The sequence below is a fragment of the Solanum lycopersicum genome, chromosome 1, assembly GCF_036512215.1.
Source record: "Solanum lycopersicum chromosome 1, SLM_r2.1".
NCBI classification, from domain to species: domain Eukaryota; kingdom Viridiplantae; phylum Streptophyta; class Magnoliopsida; order Solanales; family Solanaceae; genus Solanum; species Solanum lycopersicum.
The window spans coordinates 81149835-81173287 of NC_090800.1; the positions used below are offsets into that span (position 1 = coordinate 81149835).

The window sequence follows — 23453 nt, forward strand, 5'->3', positions numbered from 1 at the left end:
AGACTTAATGTCTATTTCAGTACCTAAACTATTGGCTTCAAGTGTTATTTGTGGTAACTCTGGTGCTGAATATTGTTGCTGTATAGAATCATAATTCTCTAGTGATGGCACATATACTTCATCATCACCAAATAATATTGCAGAATAGTCTTCAAGATCCTTTGATGATGGCTGTGGTGCAAGCTGTTCTTGCGGTATGAAGCTGTCAGGTATTTCTGGGATTTGACATGATATTGTATTCTCTGCATTATCGAATAGTAGAAGATTCTGTTGTTGTGAAATGCTGTTAGAAGTATGATTGAATGTGAGATTTTCAGGTTGAACTGAAGAGGATTGAATTAAGGTATTTTCAATAGGGGTTTCCAAGAATTTTGGTGAAGATTGCTGCTTGTGGATGTAGTCCTCTGATATTGAGGAACATAGACCAGAATACGCATTATTTGGGATTACAGTACAAGAGGAACTTTTGTGACCAAAGTTGACAGATTTCCCATCTGTGCTCAATCTAAAACCAAGAAATTCCAAATCAGAATTACTTGAGTTTGTGGGCTGGTTTTCATTGCCACTTTGGATGCTGAAAAGCATGTTCTTTCTCTTGTCACCATATACCCTGAAGTTACTATTATGAGCTATTCTTGGCATAAATGTTGAATGTTGTCCAATTAGGCCATTATGATCTGCTTGTTGCAAATCCAAGAGACTGTTCTGCTGCTGGAAACTGCCCATTTGGCCAGAAGTTGGACAGTTCATGCCGCCAGTTCCTTGCTGGAAGTGATTCTGAAATGGCTGTTGTATAGAATGAGCATATCCTCGCGAACCACTGAAATTTAGAGGAGACAGGTATGGTTGAACTTGAAAGCATTTTGCATTAGCATCATTTGTAAGGATTTGGTCATAGATAGAAGCAGCTGAACTTTCTTGAGCTCTTTTAATACACATGCGATATTTCTGCAAATAAGTACATTATTTTTGTTAAATAGCAATTAAACTTATCCGTAATAGTATATGATGAGAATTTAATATATTGCGATTTTGAGAATGAAGACATTCAACATCTGTGACATGCATCAAGGGACAAGTGCAAGGTTCTAGCTCTTAATGCAAAGATTTTGCTAGATAATAAATGCATCTTATCATGTGCTTACTAAAACTGGTGATTCTTGTATTAATTTCAGAGATTTCGTGTTATAATTACGCTATTATGGTTCACATTTTTTTATTTTGGATAACCCCTAGAAGAGAAAAAAAAATGGAATGTCCATATGGAGAAAAAGGAAAAGTTAACAGATATCATATCTGATGAAAATTTGGTAGAAGTGATTGTAAAGAGATTTAAAGTTCTGCAGAAGATTTTAGTAATATAAATGAAAACACACCTGCAAATGACTGGCAACATGTTCTCTAGTCAATCCAGGCTCATTCATAATTTCAACTATTTTCTTAGGAACAGCCTCTGGATATGAATTAACATAAACCAAAAAAAGTTTCATTAATATCAACTACATAATTCAGAACAAAAAAAAAGTAAAAAGAACTCTCAGGGGAAAAAAGAAAAGGAGAAAATGTTTTACTTTCATAGCCTAAGTACTGGATAGCTTGCAAGAAACTTTGATGCATCTTTGGAGTCCATACAACCCTTCGTTTCTTTTCGATGTCTCTATTTTCTTCACTATTAGCTTTTCGCTTACCCTTCAGATCATGCGCCTTTATCGCTACATCAGTATCAGCAGATGTTGTGTTCTCTCTACTTGTCTCTGCAGTTACATTCTGAGGCAATCTTGAATCATTCTCCTCTTGATTGACTACTGTTTTTCTACCTTTCTCCTTCTCTAACACCATTTGCCAAAACTTGTTCATCTCATTTGTATCTGAGAAACTCACAACATAGGCTCCAACACTACAATCTTGTACTTGATTTTCACATCTTGTATCATCAGGTGACATAACTGTAGAAAAATTAAATGTGCAACCCCCTTTAAAGACTTAAATTGCAAAACAAATAAACTCTGAAAACACTTACAAATGGTAGGAAGATTGAGTTTGTTCTTGATGATTTGTAGAATATCAACCCCATTTGTGTTAAGCCTATGGATGTTTGTAAGAACAAGATTGAATATACTCTTTCTCTCCCAAACAGCATTTAAAGTATCCATTGTTTTTCCAACATGCAAAACTGATAAAAACAGAAAAACAACAGAATTCAAAGTTAAACAACTTTATACTTCTAGATACATATATATATGTAAATAGAAAAATATACCTTGATAAGTTTGGTTGTGAAGCATATCAGAAACAATATTATGACAAGTAAAATCATCAAGAACTAAAAGTATGCAGATATTTTTAGTTCCCATAACAGATGAATTGGCAGGAATGTCCATGTTTTTTTTTTGTAAGGAAGATGTTTAATTTGGAGGTAATGTAACAATAAGGGATATAATGTTGTATTTTGTAAGAGCACGGGAAAACACAAATTATTTCCATTAATTGCTTTTATACTATGTTTGTAGGCCCAATGCCAAATTTTATAAAGTAATCCGAAAATTACTTAGAAAATAGCTTTATTGGTGTATCTATATAAAGAAATAATAAAAATATGACTAGTTGTGAATTTTCTTTCTCCTTGAGAGTTTCGCATCATAACAACCTTCAACACAAAAGAAGAAGAAAAAACGATCTTATTTCATTTATATATATTTATACTTGATATACAAAATACGTATATTTGTATCCACTATTATATTTTAGAGTAATAAATAAAATATGAGTATTTGTTGCGACTATTATTTTTTAGGGTGGCTACAATAAGATAATTATCCCGATTTTATATAGAAAAAAAAGAGTTTGAGAGAGCCTCTTTGTAAATTTATAAGAAAACAAGGGTGGGTAAATCTTCAAAAATGTGAATTGGGAATTTCTTGTATAGGGTAAGAGGAGAATTTAGAATCCATTAAAGATAAAAAAAAAAATATATGAGACAAAATTACTCTTTCATAATTTTGTCCTTGTGAAGGAGTGTAGATAATTATGCTCTGTTTTCCTTTTCTATCTATTCCTCATTCAACGATTTTAACATTTTACTATGGATATATGTATGACTGTGGATTTAACTCCTACATTCCTCAACAAATTTTACAAGCATACAAGTGAGAATTTATATAGTCTATAACAAAACATTGACTATCTCTTAAAGTTTATAAAATTTATCAATGTATCATAAGATTTTCATTTGCTTAAAATGAATTTGTATCGAAGATAAAAATCATATATTGATTAGCCCATGAATTGTAAATTGAATTTGTGTCGAAGATAAAAATCATATATTGATTAGCTGATAAATTGTACGACAATTATAAAAATCATATAAATTGACCTAGGTAAATACATAAACTCCATTGGATTATAAGACAGTTCAATATTAAACCTAAACCTATTGTTAGAGTATCGCTTTTATGCGGCGAAAGTCAGTTAAAATTAGGTAAAACTCCTACTTATGCCAGCATGACCAATAAGCAGACTGGCAGGAAGAAATCAATTGAACAATCAAATCATTGGTTGCTTCCACCTTTGACACTTATTTACCTCATTTTATAAGTCAGCTTGCATATACAAAAAGAGAAAGAAAACAGAACATAAGAGTTATATGCACATCATTCTAATAATTGCTGCCTGAGAGAAAAACTAACCTACATTTACAAGTGAGCCTGCATTTTACCAAATGGAGTTAAAAAAACAAAAATAAAGATTACTATGCACCATCACTGTGATAACCAATTTACAGGATGCAAAGGTATTGAATAATCCTGCAATATGGCTAATCGAACAAAAGCTTGCGTCTAACTGACTTGGAGTAGTTTCGGATGGGTTCTTTATCTCTTTCTCTAGAAGTATCCGCACTAATCTTTGGACAGCCAGTTTCACTCTCCTCTGGCTTCTCATGACAAGGGACTTTGGATGATCGATAGAAGTTGGTGATGCTGAGTTGAACACCTTTCGGTGATTCTGAATTCTCAGACTTCATTGGCCTTTTTCTACGTGATCTTGATTCTTTTAGTTCCTGGGGTATCACAAATGAGCATTTAGTAAACAGAACTAACATTCTTGCGGAATGGAATTCGGATTAGGGGGGTTGAGGTAGGGTAGAGAAAAAGTAAATCAGTCTTTACCTTGTCTCTCAAGAACAGGGACACCTTTTCTGGAAAAGCATTCTGTACAAGCACCATATCTTCTTCAGTTGACAAAAAGTTGCATCCCTCCTTGACATGAATCTGCGGAGAATCAGGTTCATTAAGTAAATCTGTGGACTCATCAGCTATCCCCAGCTCCAGTTCCGTATCAGAGTCTTCAGAAGGTATGCAGGTTACATTGCTCATTTCACGTGTTGGTTTCTTCCAATTGATCACGTAAAGTTGATGTCCAAATCTTGTCTTCACCCGCTGAATGGAGTCAAATTCATATTGTCCGCCTAACAATTGATCTTTGGAATTTGAGGCCACGTCTCTCAGAAATATGGTGGATAACATAGGAAACATTCTTTGACGTGTATAAGATGGCTCCCAGTGCTGATAATAAGCCAGATAATCAACTATCATATCAATCTTTGGATTTTCCCATGATAAATGATAATCACCATCTGCAAAAAAAAATTCCACGAGGGTAAACAAGGTACAGAACTTGTCTTGAATTGATTGCAGACTATGCAAGAGGCACTTATATGGGAGTTCAGACAACTACAACAAGATAAACTTATACTAACATGAATTATAGAGAGTTTTAGGGAATGTTTTCTGTTAGAACTCACAAAGAAGAAACAACAACAGTAAACTTATGAAATGAAAAGAAAAGTTTAGCCGGAAGCTATTTAGGTCTACCAAGACTCCAAGATTGTAGGCTGCTAATACTATATAGAAAAATATAAGAAAAAGAAATGAAATTGCTAGAATTGACTGTAGATAATGTACCATTGGACTCCTTAGCATGATATAAATATAGTTCGATAGGAAAAAAAGAACACGAAATAACAAAAATCTAGAGTAAGGCAAGACTCCTATTCATCTAGCAGATTTACGTAACTATTTGAGCTAGGTTTTCTAGGTTTAAGTTAGGCTCGAAATCCCTAATGTTGAGCCACCAAGGTTGGGCCACTCATGTGGTAACTTCACACTCTTAAATGTCCAGACCTGGGTGTGCAGGGTGTTAGAATCAACATCAGTTAAGTGAATTGAATGTGATCTCCTTAAATGGTCTTGGGAAATATCCTCACTACTTGAGCAAGCTTTCCAGGTTGAATTAAGCACAAGGTCTAATTTGTGAACAAGAGGCTAGAAAAGTCATACAAGTCGAGCTGAAAATGAAGACCGGAAATATAGAAAAGGAGGACCGAGGGTGATGGGAAATCCACTGGCTCTAGTGAGTAAACAGCAGACAGTGATTAACAAAAATTTAAATGGCACTCTAGATAAAGCACTGGGTTCAAATTTTTTAAAAAAAAAAAATCATAAATTAGATGCCATAGCGACTGAGGTAAACTTAAATAAATCAAAATAAAAAAGATATTCACATGCAAATTGTACTTGCAGACTATAAATGAACTTCTATCATAATTGCCAGTTCACTCACCATATTGCTGTTGTTTGTTCAAGTACATTTCTGTGATCTCATTGTTTCGGAAATTCTGCTCTGAGGCTATCTTTCTGCAAACTTTAAGCTTCCAATTCTTGTTTCTTTTCTGTTCTTTTTCCTTATTATCCTGTCATATAGCACCACAGCCAGCGTTTAGTGAAGGATGAGACCAGAAGGAAAAAGGAATGCCCTGAATAAGAAGCTGCCTGACAGAATAACATATCATTTCAGTAAAAGATCAATGAAGCAGGTCGCTTCAGATGTACCAAATCACATGGGGCGCAATCACACTTGAAGCCCAACGGCTTCTGAATGCAACCCTTGTTGGCGGTGGAACTGCAGTATTGACAAGCGAACTTGAGGTGAGCTTTCTTGCTTCCGGGATGTCCACAGATCGAACAATGTGGAACTTTGGTTTTCCGAGGGCTCTCATCTGAACTGGGTATTAAACTACTGTCTAAGTTGACTTCGTGCTGGAAATCCTGTAGATCCCCTCCACCTATTTCCCTCAACCTGCATTAATGGGCAGTTAACTGTAATGGGTACTCATGAACCATTTTTCGTTGTATTCATAGCAACTACTAAAATTTGAAAATATCATCATTGACTTTCCCATGCCCCATAATCCACCTGCTCACTCAAATCAAGAGAAATACAAACCTATACAAAATCTCATCATCACTGAAAGATTTGACAAAACGAACTGCTGTTTCAATCCCGATCCCTGGTACACCAGTCAAGTTGTGGTCATTTCCCACCAAAAGCGAAATTGCTATCAACTGATTCCTTCTCAGCCCTAGACCAGACTCAATATCTGACATGTGATAGCACTCAAATGGTTCCTGCACCAAAAATAAGATGCATCTTTAGGCAAAGATTTAATTTAGACTCAATGTACAACAAGTGATATCAGTTGAATAGTCTGCATACAAAGTTGCAGGTACTTAATTACCACTAAAAGCATCATACTCTATCAATCACTAGATAAATAACTCTACTGGTCTTTCATACAATACAAAGTTCATGAAAAATCTTATCAAGGTTTATGCTAGCACATCCCTTTCTTGATAGCAAATATTAAGACAGAAAGCAATGGAAGGAAGGTGAAAAATTTAAAAGTAATAAAACTAAATATGAATTGAGAAACTAAAAGAATTACAAAAGCATACAACTAGAAGACTTCTCTCTTATATGAAGTGTTAGTGTGTTACTTATGACTTATCATAAATGGTTAAATATGACAAATATATTACAAATATTCACATTGAAAAACAAAAGAGCCTAAGGGTGTGTTTGGTATGAAGGAAAATGTTTTCCATGGAAAATATTTTCCTAGAAAATGTTTCCTGGAAAACAAGTAGATTTTTGACTTATTTTCTCATTTTTTGTTGGTGAGTAGAAAATATTTTTCGGAAATGATTTTTAGTGTTTGATTTATGAATGAAAAATGTTTTTGAGAGACATCTTTTATTTTTACTAGAGTAGAAAATAATTTATGAAATTGAAAATATTTTTTAAAAACGATTTTTATTTGGGTTTGTGGTGGGGGGTGGGGGAGGGGGTAGGAGTGAAAAAATAAAAATTTGAACTTTATAGTATTTTTAAAAAACAAAAAACGAAGAGCAACCTAACCTTTTTAAACATAAACGAAACAATAAAAGACTTGCAAACACAATAAAAGAAGAGCAAGCTAACCTTTTTAAACAGAACAATTAAATAAGAGCTTATATCATGTCAAATCTTTCGGAACACAGTTATAAACACACTAAAGAATTTTTTTACATATTTTACATGTTCTATACACATAAACATACTTGGGAGCATAGTAATAGCATCTAGTTTAACCACAACCCCATGCAAAAGGAGAGTCCAAGTAATAGCATCTAGTTTAACCATGACCTCATGTGAAACGAGAGTTCAAGCACGCTTACATTGGAGTTGGGTTGCATATTTTTGATAACACAATTGGCTCCGAAGAGAAATGCATCACTGTCAGAAGTTATACACGCATCAACTAGTCCTTCCCTATTCAACTGTGCACAGAGTGCTTCTGCTTCTCCTTTTGCTTTTAGGACTGACACTCCTAGGAGTTCAAGCAAATCCTAATGGATCATAAAAATTTACACTTTAGCTAACAACCAGAACATGTAATATTAGCAGCTACATGAGAGAGGAAGGTCAAGCTCACTAAACATCTAGAGAAGAACTTCCATGTGTGGTGACTTGTAGAAATAAAGGGAAGTTGGATAAAGTCAACAATAAGAGACGGTACTGCCTGTAGTAACGAGATTAGGACAAAACATCCCCGTATTTTCCATAGGACAAACTAAACAAATTACAATCTATAAGCTTTGCTCCTCTAATACAGGAAGTTATATATATACACACACATGATTGTGCTGAAATTACCATATAGCAAGCTAAAGAATGGAGTCCTATTACGAAACAACCCTCAGTTTCCTTATTATTTGTTCCATCTGAAAGGATTGACTTGATAACCTTTTGCATCTCGTGGAGAACAGTCGAAGCAACATGAAAGACACCAAAGTTTGCATCATTTCACCCCATGTGGGGTCAATGAAAAACTGAGATATTAGGGCACGTTACGATTCTATAAAGTATGTGATAACCTTACTTACTCTTCAAAATAAAGTATGTGAATAGCTCCTTAACCAAAGTAGCTTTCTAGTCCTACTACCCAATATCATGGAGGTAAGTTATCCAACAAATTACCAAAGCCTCAATACTTGATACAATATTAAAACTTGTTCTTGATAACGACTTTCACATATTAAAGAACCCTAAGCCAGAGTCATACTGAACTGAAAACTGAAAAGGAGAAATCTTGAGATAAAAAAGGAACACAAAGATACATGTTGATTAGAGAGTCAAAACAAAAAGTGACAGTATACAAACTTACAACACATTCTTTTTCGCATTTCTGAAATGCCTTGTTCCTTTCAATTGAAATGCCTTCCTCAGCCACTGGCAAACTTGATAAATCAATTCCTGATGCCCGAAAAAATCGTGCAATCCTTGCCTGAGACTTAAGTGGTGATGCAGTGCCATCCGTGACAAAAACAGGATATGCCCCAAACTACAAAATCATCAAACAACACTTCCCTCAATACTAAAGTTTGCCAAACAGCACCTATCAGCTCCCATTGAGAAACTCATACAGAAAAACAAAGTCTTTACAGTGATAGTCTTTTCTTATGTTCAGGAGGTCTTTAATTAACTACAGTCTCCACCTATCCTGATTTCAAAGCATATCCGGTCCCAAGCTTGACTGGCTTAAAAATCCTCTAACTAAAGAAAATCAATACGCAATGTTGAAAAGATTCGAATGGGTACAAATCATTTAAGTAGTTGAGTTCCACTAGTATGGAATTGAGACATAATTGATTCACAACAATGATCAAAGAAGCCATGAATACATATGCTAAGCAAGCTCTAGAATAACCCCCACCACCACCACACAAAAAAAAAAAAGAAACCCGCCAAGTTTCCTCTTTTATTCTATTAAAATAAAATAGAACACAAAACCCACCTAAAAAAAGAAAATTCAAATTCTGGGTGTCTGCGACTATGTGGTACCTTAGAGAAGAGATTGATGGTACGGAAAAAAGTGAGTCTGATATGTGGATTTCGAATTTGGCCTTTGAGTGCAGTTTCTTGCTGAACGATCCAATATGACAAGTCGACAGCTACGCGTTTGTTTCTCAAGAAATCAAATCCTTCAGGTCGAGCGTAAGGTTTCAATAAATCCCAAAAATTTCCACCGACCCCCATTTCATCCTCATCAATTTATTCCAAAGCTTTTTCTTCTACTTGAAACAGTGGAAGAAGAAGGAGGGGAATTTTAGCCGTTGTGAAATTGGTTGGACTGAAAAGAAAAAAAAATTTATATTGGGCTCTTTTCTTATAAAAAGCCCAATGATTCGCAAATTCTTGGTCGGCCCATGAACTGGTGGTAGTAATAATTTTTTTGGAAATTTCGTGGGAAAAATTACTTAGATAAATGTTTCTTTTAATAAATAATTATTGATTTAAGCGATAATTTTTATTTAGAAAAACTTACATAAATATATTATAAATAAAAAATGTTTTCCATTTATAGCAATAACATTATTTTTTCACTTTATCACTTTTAATACATTATAATACACTTTTAATTCATATTATAAAAAATAATTTATTATTCACATATAATACAAGTTTTATTGATGGATAATAGATTAATCACACATTTTTATACTCTTATAATACAATGTGTCAACTTCTTAACAAACAAGTATAGTATATTTTTAAAAATAGTTATAAATATATATATATTGCATACTTTAATTCACTTTCAATACATATTGCAAATTTAACATAGTATTGCTATAAATAATAATAAATAAAAGAAAAAATTATTGAAATACACATCTTATGTTTTCCTTATTTCCAATATCCCCTTCTATTTTTAAAAACCTCTAAAATCCCTTATTTCTTTAACGTATTCAAGCTACATATTAATGTATCCGAACTAAATATTATGTATCCGATTGATTTCATAATGTTTTCGAGCTACATAATATGTATCCGAGCTACATATTTGTCTGGATACTTTAATGTTTTCGAGCTACATATTATGTATCCGATTTATGTTCCTTTTTAAGGGATTAATGTAATACAAACTAAAAAAGGATAGATTGCAATTGGGAAAATTTCATATATGGCAAACTTTTTTGATTAAATAACATTATATGGGTATAGTTTGCCTAATTACATTCTATGAGTATAGTTTAGTTATTTTAGGTATCTTTAATTTTGTATATAAGGTTTCTTTTGTTTTTTATTTATACAATTCTATTTTAAAAAGTGATTTGTAACTGAAGCGTTAAATATGCTAACAATAAACATAGATAATGCCATAATTAGTAAACGTCCTTTTTTAAGGTAAACGTTCAAATTCAAAAAAATAAGAATTATACAACAATTGAAACAAAAGATAAACTTGTTTTGCTGTTTATGAAACAACAGTTCATCAATTTTATTTTTATTTTTTCTTTGTAATCGAATTCAGGTAAGTGTTCATTGCACGAAAATTCATGTTTAATATTGCAATAATTATACAATGTTCTATTGGATTTACAAATTTTGATTTATGTGCGTTCGTTATTGTGGTGTCATAATTTATTTTATTTTTTTTGAAAAACTAATTTCAAAATATGATTATCTTAAGCAGAAATTTCGTACTATACAATTATATACTTTTTGTTAATGTAGTATTTTTATATTATAAAGAAGATCAGTGTAACCGAATACAGGTAATCGTTGGTGATAATTGTATATAGCCATAAAGTAAGTGTTTTGCTTTTGATACAATTATATACTTTTTTTTAGTAGTATTTGTATATTAAAAAGAATATCACTGTAAAATCAATTCAGTAATTTGATTGTATAATATATACAAAAACAATCAATTTTAAAAGAAGTCATGTACAGATTAATTTTTTGTATGTGTCTACAAACTTACCTTTTTTGTATATTAATATATGTACATGAATATAGTAGTTAAACATGGCAATATATACAATTGTCTAAATGACTTTGTATATACTCCAATAATATATAAATTTAATATATACTAACTTCAATAATTTGTATATAACTACTAAAATATACAAATTACAATTTTTGTATATGTATATAAACTTAATATATACTAACTTCAATAATTTGTATATAACTAATAAAATATACAAATTATAATCATATATGAAATTTTTTTCATCTGTATAACTAAGTCCAATTACATTTTGTATATATATACAAAAACAAAAATAATAATGAGCCTTTAATATACAATCTGCTACTACCACTATTAAGACTTAGTATATTATTCATTATACATAACTTAAAGTATGTATAAAGTAATCAAATCTACAGACACATATACAAATATATAACTAAAATATGTGTGTACTAAACATGCAATATACTATATACAATTACGTGAATACAAAATTTACTTAAACAATAATTTTTGTATATTAACATCTAAGTAACAAAAAAATTGTATCTAAATTTGTGTTTTAAGCCACTATCTCATGATTATGATGTTCTTCAGATCCGTCAACTTCACATGCATTTTCCTCTGAATCAATGTTTAATGCTTCTAGCTTTAGCATTGTTAATAACTTCTTGAACTGCCATAGGGTCATATTTTTTCTTTGATCTCAATTCTTCTATTGTTTGTTCATGTTGTGTTTTGATTTTACCATAGACCCTACATCAATCCCAAAATCTTGAGTTAGACCCATTGAAAACGATGGTAAATTATAAACAAAATTGACATGCAATGGAATACCTCTGGTAATCCTCATAGATGAAGATGATTCATTCATTCTGTGACTAATTTGAGATCTAATAAGAACAAACAATCGATTATTTCATCAAAAAAATATGAAAAAACATAAGAAACACAATACATATACAATTGTTGAATAAGAAGAAGAAAAAAAAGAAAAACGACTAAAATTTAGGAGTACCAACGAAAATTGAATTCAACTTCGGAAGGGAGTAATTGAATTTTGGACAATTTGAAATTCAAATCGGATAGAGGTATTGATTGTAGGAGAAAAAGATGGAATATGAATAGGAGATATAATATTATTTTGTGTAAAATTATATACAAATTTTTTTTAAAAAAGATTTTTATACTATTGGTTATATAATAGGTGGTGGACCCCATTAATTATAGCAAAAGAAACTATAATTATAAAAAGTAAATAAATTAAACTATACCCCTATTATATAATTACTTAGAAATGTTTATCATTTCATATTAAAAGTATGTAATTTCTAATATTTATTCATTTTAAATTGGCACCCGGTAGCCCAATACACATTTTACAACTTCCTCGTTAGAATAGCTGCTTCTTTTTTTCCCTTTCTTAATTCCTCCCTAGTAGCCCAACACTGTTGTTGCTCTCTCGGTGACTTAAGCTCATAATTATCGAATTGGAAGTGAGGGATGTTGCTTATCATCCGAGCAATTTATTTTTGTCTCAATTAAAACAATCTTCGAGTTAGAAGTGAGGGATGCTTAAAATCCAAACAACTTCCTCTCGTCTCGATTAAAATAACTTGAGTGTTTCATTTTTCTTTGTCTTATAAAATTTCTGTCGAAACAGACTATCTACCCTGGACTCTATTTGTGAGATCTCATTGGTATATTGTTGTTATTTAAAGTTTGTATCAAATTACCTTACCCCAAACATTTTAATCTTCTCATCAAATCTCTCTATTATTATATCTAAAAAAAATTGGTTGAAAATTATCATCCTAATTTCAAGTTTGAAAGATGTATCCTTCCATAAATGACATATTCATTTTAATCTCATTAAGAAAAAAAAAACAAGAGAGACATATTTTTAACTTTCTTTTTTTATGTCTCCTTGGTTTCTTGATGTTGGATTACACGAGTGTAAGTAAGTGCGTGCGAGGATTGATTAGTAACACATGGACGATGATTTACATAAAATTAGAGGAATATTTTAGGAGATTTGGAGTAAAACATCACCCCTAAAAATACAATTCTAGTGTCATAAATCACGTATATTAGCATCTCAAAAGCACAATATTCATTATCGTTAATATAAATATATTACGCATAGCATGTTATAGACCGTATCTATCATACATAATTTCCATGGATATTCCCATAAAAGACAAGTTTAATAGAAAGCGTTTTACTTTCATAATAAAATTTGTTGACATAAATTCAAATTAATTAAATTTTAAAATAAATATTAAATATAAAAAAATCCAGTCAATTATATGAAAGCAAATAGGCCACGGGGCTATATAGACAAGTCCAATTTTGACCAATAAATTAACCATGCTTGTTCTTTTGTGTATCGAGGGATTCATGAATACAACCTTGTTACATGTCTTATCATAAGATGTACATACAAAACCAATTTCTAAGTATTCATCATTTCAAATTTGTTGGTACGTGGACCGGCCAGAATTATAATTCAGCTAAAACCTCATAAACACATGCATCCAAAAAAAGAAAAAAAGGAGGCTGAACATAGATAGAGAGAAAAAAATCTTTTGATCAGAATGATATTTTATCTATGTTATTTTATGTTTTTAAATATTTTTACCCTTTTAACAAAAAAATAAAAAATAGATTCATTTCTTTTTTTAAAAAATGTATATAATTTTTTTAAAAAATCGACCAAATTTTCTGGATCAACAAGAAAAAGTAAAACACCTCCCAATTGTTAGCTTATATTATTAGTCTCAAGAGAAAAAAAAACATTGTTTAGTTTGGTTCTCTTTTGTGTAATTAATACATTATATGTATAATAGAATATGGAACAAGAATGAGGCTACTAATAGTAAATGGAATAAAAATAACAAAATGATCTTCATATAATAAGTAATATATATTTAATTTGTTAGAAAAAATAATTAATTATGTGCCATATCTACCAATTTCTTTGTACCATAAATTAATTCTAATAAAAAATAACCTCTACATTATTAATTCTTACATAATGAAAATATTTTTTTGACAGATATTTTTCTCTATAGCAAGCACACTCTTGACTTTTAGCGTTACTCACTTGAGGAGAGAATTAGAAAAATGAACAGCGTAGGGGGTAAGGTAAAAAAACTGCAACATTGGATACCTTAATTAATTGATGCAGAGAACTAGGTACCAAAAATACTAGTATATAGATTTGCAAATTATAGTAAAATCTTCATTTTTTGTAGTTGTAGGAGTAAAAGGAGACAAGTTTGATGCCAAAATCAGTATTTTCCACCTCCAATCGATTTTGCAAAATAATATATTACAAAATTGTTTCAGTCCATGCGTGCTCTTATTTATTTTTTTTAACTATATTACTATTTTTTGCATCCAACACCAAGGCAAGGCTCTACATGCTTCTTCACATTTTCTCAATTAGTATCCACTAGTTATGTTTTTTTTATAAAAAAAAAGTAATCAATTTTGTGCTAAACGACAAAATGTACATTATGCATGAAAGTTAACAAAGTCAAACAAGTCATCTTTGTTTGTAGGGGCACAATTTTCACAACTTAAAACAAATTATAAGTAGTTAATTAATAGTTCCATCACTAACACAAAATAGTAATGGTGAGGATTTAATTAATAGTTAGTAGTAGTAAATTAATTAATGTGTGAGCGAATCAAATCAGCCATTCATCATGCAAGATTTGTTAATAACATGTCAAGTACTAACTTAACAAGCCGAAAACATAATTTTAGACAAATTAAAGGTTCTCTACAATGATTAAATTCCTTATGTTTAAATAGTAGTACAAATATTAAAATGAGTTCAATTTATATATGCAAAAAAATTAAGTTGTGCAATGTATTTTCGCATTACCCAATAATTATGAACCTACCAACCTAAAGAATTCATAGTGTATTACACACTGATTTTATTTAAAAATATTGAACAAATATTCTTTTTCTCCAAAATTTTGTCCTTTTAAATTCTAATTATCGTAAAGTATTTACTGAAATTGAATGTTTAAAGTCATTTTAGATACATTAAGACAGCTCTAATATATAAATAATAATTCAAACAAAAACAAACATGTATTCATAAAGTCAATTAAATATTTTTCTCAAACAGTATAATTTATTAGAAGACAAAAGCGATACGTAAAAAAAATAAAACAATTTGAATTCTCTATTTTACTCTTTATACATATTAGGTTTTTTACTTTATATTCAATCTATTTCATCATGTCATCAGAAACTGTGGTATAATGAATAGGTTTCTCCAATTTTCTTGCTTAAAAATTTCAAAATTAAATTTTAATCAAATAATCGAACAAATAAGCGTACTTACGTAGTGCAAGGCACGTAGGTAGAAGTTGCGGTGGTTATGTGCATGTGATGGAAAGATAGCAGACAAATCCAGCTCCGCAGAAATGGCCGGTAATATATAATTAACAAAAAATGTCAGTCAAATCGCGGCTTCTTTTGGCTCTTCTCCGACATACCTCAACCACCATAGTAGTATACACATTAAATCTGTCTTCCTAAATTTTTACTAAATTTATCCTTAGTCTTCTACGTGTGCTTTGTCTTCGTCCATTGCATCGCTTCCTGTGCTCACCTTTTCGGAACCTACCCCTCTCTTTCTCACCTTCTTTTTTATTTAAGACAATAAAATCTAAAAAAGAAAATCTTATTTTTTTAAATTATGTATTTAGCAAGCATATAACATGATAACAATATAATTAGTGAAATTTCATAAAATCTGAAAAGATAAAATTTTATATAAACTTTACTATTACCTATTGTTTGCAGAGAAATTAGTGAAACTTCAAAAATATAATATGAAAAAAGATGAAATTTTATTTAAACTTTATCATTATTTCAGATAAACAGAGAAATTAGTGAAATTTTAAGATAAGGTCTGTATAGGATGAAATCTACATAAACTTTACCATTACCTTGTGTAGTTAGAGAAATTATTTCAAACAAAAACAATAGTATTTTATGTATACACGTTAAATTTTATATACTCTAAATTATCCCTTACAAAATTTCTTGACCTTATCACTTGCTCTAGAGACCTCTTTATCTTTTCTATTCTCTCTCTCCTCTTATATATATCGACATATAACTTCACTCTTCCCTTCAACTCAACCCCACCAAAACAAAAGAAAGAGAGAGAGAGAGAAAGAGCAAGAATACTCTTTTTGACATATAAGTTTTAGCCATGGCTTCTTCATCTCCTAGTCCACTTGCAAGATTATCACTTGAGCGTAGACCCAAATTGCTTAAAGAATTTCTTCTTCAAGACGATCCATATTCATCAAATGATTTTGGATCATACCCTAACAAATACATTCATGGTTCAACAATTATTAGGTCAAACAAAGGTTCATCTCATCAATTACTCAGAAGTCGATCATCTAGAGCCGCAACTGCTACAATCTCCGCGATTAATAAGGTCATCAGCATTGTCAAGTTCTTACCTTTTACCTCTGTAAAATCTCCTTCCATTTTCCCTAGAAACATTTCAAGAAAACTATCAAGGAAGAATAACTACAAGAAAAGTCAAAAACATAACGTTGATCAAGATGTCTCCGTTAAAGTCAAAGTCAAAGACATCTTGCGATGGAAATCATTTAGAGACTTAGCGGAAGAGAAATCAACACCTTTAGATTCTTCTTATTCACCGTATAGGTACGGTACAATCACTGCCATGACCACGACCACAATCACGACCGGCAAGAGAACAAGTTGGTGTGATAGCGATTCTACCGCGGAGGATTTACCGTCATGGTGGGGTGAAAATGGTGAACTTTTGGGTAGAAAAAATAGTGTCGGAGGATATTGCATGGAAACCACAAAATCAATTATTAATAAGGTGATTTTTTTATTACTTGCATGAAACTTTGGATACCTATAGAAAAATATCTATATTTAATAATATCTATTTTGTCGTATTTTGGCATAGTTTTGTTCCCAATAATGTACTTTGACTACACTTGAATTAATTACTTTAATACAATTAGGTTAACATTATCACAACAAATATAGTTAAAATATTGAAAAGATCTTAACGATGGTATTATTTATTTTTAAATTTAACAGGAAGAGCTGTGTTTTGATGAGAATGAGCAACATAGCCCAGTTTCAATTCTTGAATCTCCATTTCAAGAAGATGATGATGAAGGAAGTATGGCTTTCTCTTTCCAGAGTAAGTTTCAATATCTAATTACCTTTAATTTTACTTTTAATAATTACCTTTGTTTTGATAATTATGGTATAGAAATTAAATGGCGAACTTACTACGTATAATACTCTCTCTATTCCATATTAGTTGAATTTATGAATTGATACACACATACTAAAATAAATATTTAAGGACATAATTTAAATCGTATTTTCTAGTTTTCACTATTACCTTTTTTGAAATTATAAATATTAATTAATTTATTTTCTAGAAAACATAAAACTTCGAAAGGACAAATTAGAAATTTTCAAATAGTCATAAATTTTTTTTTTTACTTAATATGGAATTATAATTTGTCTATGAGTATGTAAAAAATACCCCGTATGCTTACTTTGGAGAAGTGTTCTTTTATTAAAAATGCTAAAAATAGTATACTCTATATATAATATGTAACTGACAATAAAAGGTAACTTTTTGCATCAAATCCTAATAAAGGTATATATGTAATTCGAAAAAAATTTGTCATAACCAATTTTGTGTAGGAATACAACTTTGCTTTTATGTTTATATCATATGAATTGTAACTAACAATTATTATTTTTTTCTCATTAAATTACAGAAAGAAAAAGCATGCTTCTGCATAGAATTCAACAATTTGAGAGTCTTGCTGAAGAAAACATCAACTCTAAAGTAGAAGAAGAACTAAAAGAAGATGAGGAAATTGAAGAAAAGGCAAAGCAATTGTTGATCAATTGTGAAGTAAACTATATGGATGATGATCAACTTCTCTTTGATTTCTTTTGGAATGAATTGATTACAAGTGGAAAAAAACATCAAAACAATGTTAGTAATGTTGATGAAAAGCTATTAAGAGAGGCAAAATCTTGGATCAATGATGATTACAATGAGGAATTTGAATGGGAAATTGAGGATAAAAGAGAAGCCTATATAAAAGACATGGAAAAAGTAGCAAATTGGAACAAGTTTGAAGAGGAAAAACAAGAGTTTATCTTGGATTTGGAGTTTGAAGTGTTCAATGATTTGGTCAATGAAGTCTTGGTAGATGTTTTTTCTCATAATTAGTACATTGAATAATTTCATGTGTCGTATAATTGACATGTGTAGAACATGTTATAACACATACAAGTAAATTATAGATCGATAAGATATTAGGATACTTTTTTTTTTTTTTATAGTTGTAGTTATAATATGTTTCCCTTTCAATTAACGAAAGAGGAGGAAGTATATGAATAGTGCTTTTCAATTCTCTCTCTCTTTTTTTTGGTTGCTTTTGTACATATTACATAATAATAAAAATTCAAGTATTTCTTTGTTTCTATGATTTCCTGTTGTATTTTCTCATTAACGATCGATTTTTAAGGGTGAAAGGTAAAGAAAAATATCTATAAAAAAAATAATTTTTTTGAGTTTTATATCTGAACTAACATATGTTTAAATTTTTTTTTTTCTAATCTGGACTGTCAGCATTGTTCCTTTTTTATATCTCATATATCATCATTGTTGATAAGTTGATTATACTTCAAATTGCTGGTATTACTATAAAAGATTGAGTGTATCGTGAAGAATTTATATCTCGAATTTGAGAGATTTAAGTGCAAATTTGAGGTGGATTTTTAAGAGGACTTAAAAGTTGAAGATGAACAATTGAAGATGACTGAAATCACTAGATCAACAATTAATCATCAGTTCAAAAAAATACTATCATGTGTTCATACAACTATATCGAAGGAACAGGTTGAACATATAAAACTCCAAAATAATATCTTCGATATAGTATCTATGAATCGTTATTAGACAAATTATGACAATAATTGATAATTATGCTCTAAGCTATACCTATTTATGAAATATTTCCACTTTGAAAAATCTTTGGCCTTGGAAAAATGTCAGAAATCTCACTTTTAAGTTGTCTTATTACCATTATCCACTATTAGTTTTACAAATCTTTAAAATCCCTCATTTTTACGCATCAGATTAAAGTATCGGCGCATCAAATTAATGTAACTCGTGCATCAGATTAATGTATCATGTGTATTAGATTAGTATATCATGACTGTAATGTATTTTACTTAACGATTAATGTATCTCGCGCATCAGATTATTAATGTATCTAACGCTTATATTATTGTATTATTTTGAGGGATTTCTGTGATTATAAACTTATAAGGAACAATGATAATTTTGCCTTAAAAGTACGTCATTTCTGTTATTTGCTCATTAATAACTCGATAGCTAGTGTCGAGTTCGATGGCTTGGAAGTTGGACCCAACATTTTCATTTGGGCTGTTTCAGGCCCATATAATCTAGCCTCTTCTTCTACCCGAACAAGTGGACTTTTCCTCCCTTTTTTATGAGATATTCATATGACTATGTAATATGAGTATATTGTAGACATATTCGCGCGATGCGTGAAAAATTATTTCTAAAAGTTAATCATCATGTCAAAAATTAGTATTTTATTTTAATTATAGATAAATTTAAATAAAAGATCGATTTATATGTATATTTTAAAACTCTTTTGATAAAAACTTATACTATTTTTTATAAGGCGTCTTTCATAATGTATTTTGTTATCCTTCTAACGAATTAGTACAACAAAATTTAGTAGAATTGTTAAGTCAAAACTTATTTGGAGTACTAATTAGGATTACATGTGAAGCCTTGATCAAATAGGGAAGGGCAATCTTGGATGGTCTAAAGTTAGGTGTAAAACTAATTATTGAATTCCATTTTCTTTATGTACTATTTGAGAAAGCTAAAATATCTAAAAATATACTATTTCTTTGTCATACTCTTTTAAAAAAAAAAGGTATTTTTTTTACTAATTTGCCCTTGACTCATCTTAATGTAACAATTATTTTTTCTTCCAAAAATATTGAACGATGGAATGGAAAAAAGTTATTCTCAGTTCTAAATTAAGTGTCGCTTTAGAAAAAAAATATTTAAATTAAATGACATTTTAGAAATTTAGGACAAAAATAATAATTATTTTCAATATCCTAAAAAAGTAAAATAATTATTGTATTATTGATTAATGAGTAAATTTTAAATAAGAAATTTTAAATATCATAAAATATTTATATATATTCTCATACTAATGGGTAATTTATGAATAAGTAGTCCTAATGATACCACAACAATATACATATTCCTATAGTAACATTGACTAATGAGTAATTTATGAATAAAAAACCTTGATGATACCAATACAGTATACATATATATATGCTGATTTAGTAGTCAGCTAAATGAAATTAATAGCATTAATGATACCAATACAATATATGATATTGCTTTAGTATCAGTTAAATAAAAATTGTCGGTTTTATTGATGTCAACACAATATATGACGACAGAATGAAAATTAAAAGCCTTTAATGTGAAAGTATGATCTGTAATTATTTACGAAAAAGTAAATATTTCATGAATTACTTTGAATTTTGATAGAAACTTTAAATTATTATAAATTTTATAGCCTATTTATTTAGTTTCTCCCTAAAATCAATACTTATTTCAAATGAAAGGGAGTAGTCAATTAAGTCTTGATTCTGTTACTTTGTTAAATATTTTGATACCTAATGCAAATATCTAAAATATCTCTCGTACTATATATAGATATGGAAAAAATCAGTTAGTTTGATTTAAAAAGAATAAGTTGAAGCAGAAATAGCAAAGGAAACAAAATCAACATAACAGTTTTGGATTATAAATGGAATTAAAGACGAAATAGGTACACTTAGACAGTGATAGTGAATTGTGAACCAAACTTTTGAAAATATTCTTTCCGTTCTATTTTATGTGATAATATTTTATTTAGTACGGAGTTTAAGAAATAATGAAAACTTTAAAATATTTATCAAATTGTCCTTCAGAAGAGTAACTCATTTTTCTTTCTTCTTATAAATATATTAGAAAACTAAGTGAACCATTAAGGGTAAAAGAGAAATTATATCTTTAAATACTTACGATATAAGAAATATGACATTCTTTTTTAGATTGACGAGAAAGAAAATGGTGCTACAAGGAAGTAATAATTTAGAAAAACTTCTCTTTGAGAAAGAAAATAATCAAGGATACACAAGTACCTTATTTGTTCCTATTTATATGTCAACCATCACTTTTATTTAAAATATTTTTTTTATTTGTCATTTTACAAAATCAATGCATAAATAATATTATTCTTTTTATTTTATTCCTATAAATTATTAGCCTTAAATGAAAATATGAACATGAACACATAGGAAACCTAAATAATTTATTCATGTTCATTAATCAAATTAATTAATAAAAAGAAACTGATTTATGTTCATTTATTTATTTAAAGAGAATACTCCATCCGTTCCTAATTATTTGTTGACTTTTTCTTTTTTCTTTTTAGTTATACATAATTACTTGTCTATCTTGTTAAATTAAGAAAGGACAAAAGAAAATTCTTTATTCTACCCTCAATTTATTACTTAAAGAAATGTAGATTTTTTTTTGAAAATCTTAAAATTTTAATTTATTTATTTTATAATTAATAAAGATAAAATAATTAATTTACTAATCAATTATTATTTTCTTAATAAATATATTAATTAAAAATAAATAAATAACTAAAAACAAAGAAAATATTAAATATAAATAATAATAAATTTTTATAATTTCTTAAAAAATATAAAATCTAAAATAACGACGTATAACCAGAGACGGAGAAATTAGAGCGAAAGCTTAAAAAAGAAGAGTACAATTAACCCATAATCCTATACTCCATGTGCATTTAATGTGTCTAGTACTAGTAATTAATACACAAATTACAAAAGTGGCAAAGGTATGGCAAACATGAACCTTTTACTACAATTTTCACAATAACATTGCATGTGTTAACCATTGACCTTATTGTTTTTTCCCTTGGATTTAATTATGGTATTTATTGTTTTTTTTTTAAAAAAAAATGTCAAATTAATAATGAATAATTATTATGAAATAAGTGAAAAAGTTCAGTTTAATAATTAAAAAATTATTAAACATTTTTCTTTACGAAATTTGATTATTTGACTTGAAAATATTTAATAAAAACATCTTATTATATGTTTAATTAAAATAAGTCATATAAGTCTTGCCGCCAAAACGAGTCATAGTAGAACTCATATTGGCACTATTTTAAGTACCAATTTGAAGATGTAAAGTTGAGTTATTGGATGGTGGAATAATTTTGAAATACATATACTTTTTAAATTTTTCTCATAATTTTATATAATACTATAATATTACTAGTGAAATAATTTTAAAAATATATTGATGGGTTCAAGTTTTAAAACAATTTAATTTAGGGGTGAAGTCCAAGCAAGAGGTATACATTGGGAACCATCACACAGCCTATCAAGAATGCCACCTGTCTCCCATGCCAGTACGTGTACTTAAAAATAGTACTCGTAACTTATTTTATTTAAAAAAATTATCATTAAAAAAATAAATTATTTTCTTTTAACTTTATTTGTGTTGAAACAATATCTTATAGCACCTATGATTTTGTTAAGAATGATTGTTTTTATTGGGAGATCACTAAAAATATCATAAAATCAATAGATAAATGGTGTAGAATAGTAAATATTTAAATTATATTAAATGTTAAGGTAATTTTAATTAGTGGTTAGAGTTTTGTCAAATTTCATCATTCATTTAATTTGTATAGTTCGTCTCATTTGTGAAATTCACTTGAATTATATAAATTTAAATTTTATATACATTTATTCTAGCTATTTATATATAATTTTTTTAAAAATCATAATAAGACTGCTAATATTTGATTTGTCCATAAAATTGCGGTTGACGCAGCCATATATTAGGTATTGACAGTTGGATCAAATTGCTTCAACTCCACAAATTTGTCACAAATTATGAATAATTTTTCAAAATTCAGATGCTTTTATATATATGAATATACAACTTATAACATAAATAACAAGTAATTAGTATTAGAGAAAAAACAAAATAATTAGCAGTTAGGAACTAGTTTTTCTAGTTGAAGTATGAGAGAATTTAGAGGAGTTTGACATCATTTCATAACTTATAGCTTATTTGATTAAATTTTTAGAATTT

General features: G+C 29.3%; 3 protein-coding genes across 3 annotated transcripts; 1 reads left to right on the forward strand and 2 right to left on the reverse strand.

The window, feature by feature from the left end:
• Positions 1 to 1248: 1248 nt before the first annotated feature.
• Positions 1249 to 2078, reverse strand: LOC104645454 (two-component response regulator ORR21-like). Its single transcript, XM_026029006.2, has 2 exons — positions 1572 to 2078; positions 1249 to 1453 (listed from the first exon to the last, which is right to left on the reverse strand). The coding sequence occupies exons 1-2, from the start codon at positions 1942 to 1944 to the stop codon at positions 1353 to 1355; spliced, it is 474 nt and encodes a 157-aa protein (XP_025884791.1). The 5' UTR covers positions 1945 to 2078; the 3' UTR covers positions 1249 to 1352.
• A 1457-nt stretch (positions 2079 to 3535) lies between these two features.
• On the reverse strand, positions 3536 to 9520 carry LOC101264254 (flap endonuclease GEN-like 1). The gene is made up of 8 exons (XM_004229806.5): positions 9220 to 9520; positions 8543 to 8719; positions 7554 to 7724; positions 6283 to 6464; positions 5889 to 6135; positions 5620 to 5749; positions 4167 to 4633; positions 3536 to 4057 (listed from the first exon to the last, which is right to left on the reverse strand). The coding sequence occupies exons 1-8, from the start codon at positions 9412 to 9414 to the stop codon at positions 3815 to 3817; spliced, it is 1812 nt and encodes a 603-aa protein (XP_004229854.1). The 5' UTR covers positions 9415 to 9520; the 3' UTR covers positions 3536 to 3814.
• Positions 9521 to 15961: 6441 nt separating this feature from the next.
• On the forward strand, positions 15962 to 18690 carry TRM9 (TONNEAU1 recruiting motif 9). Its single transcript, XM_004229807.5, has 3 exons — positions 15962 to 17042; positions 17270 to 17375; positions 17971 to 18690. Exons 1-3 carry the CDS (start codon positions 16389 to 16391, stop codon positions 18432 to 18434), a joined length of 1224 nt encoding a protein of 407 aa, XP_004229855.1. The 5' UTR covers positions 15962 to 16388; the 3' UTR covers positions 18435 to 18690.
• Positions 18691 to 23453: the final 4763 nt, after the last annotated feature.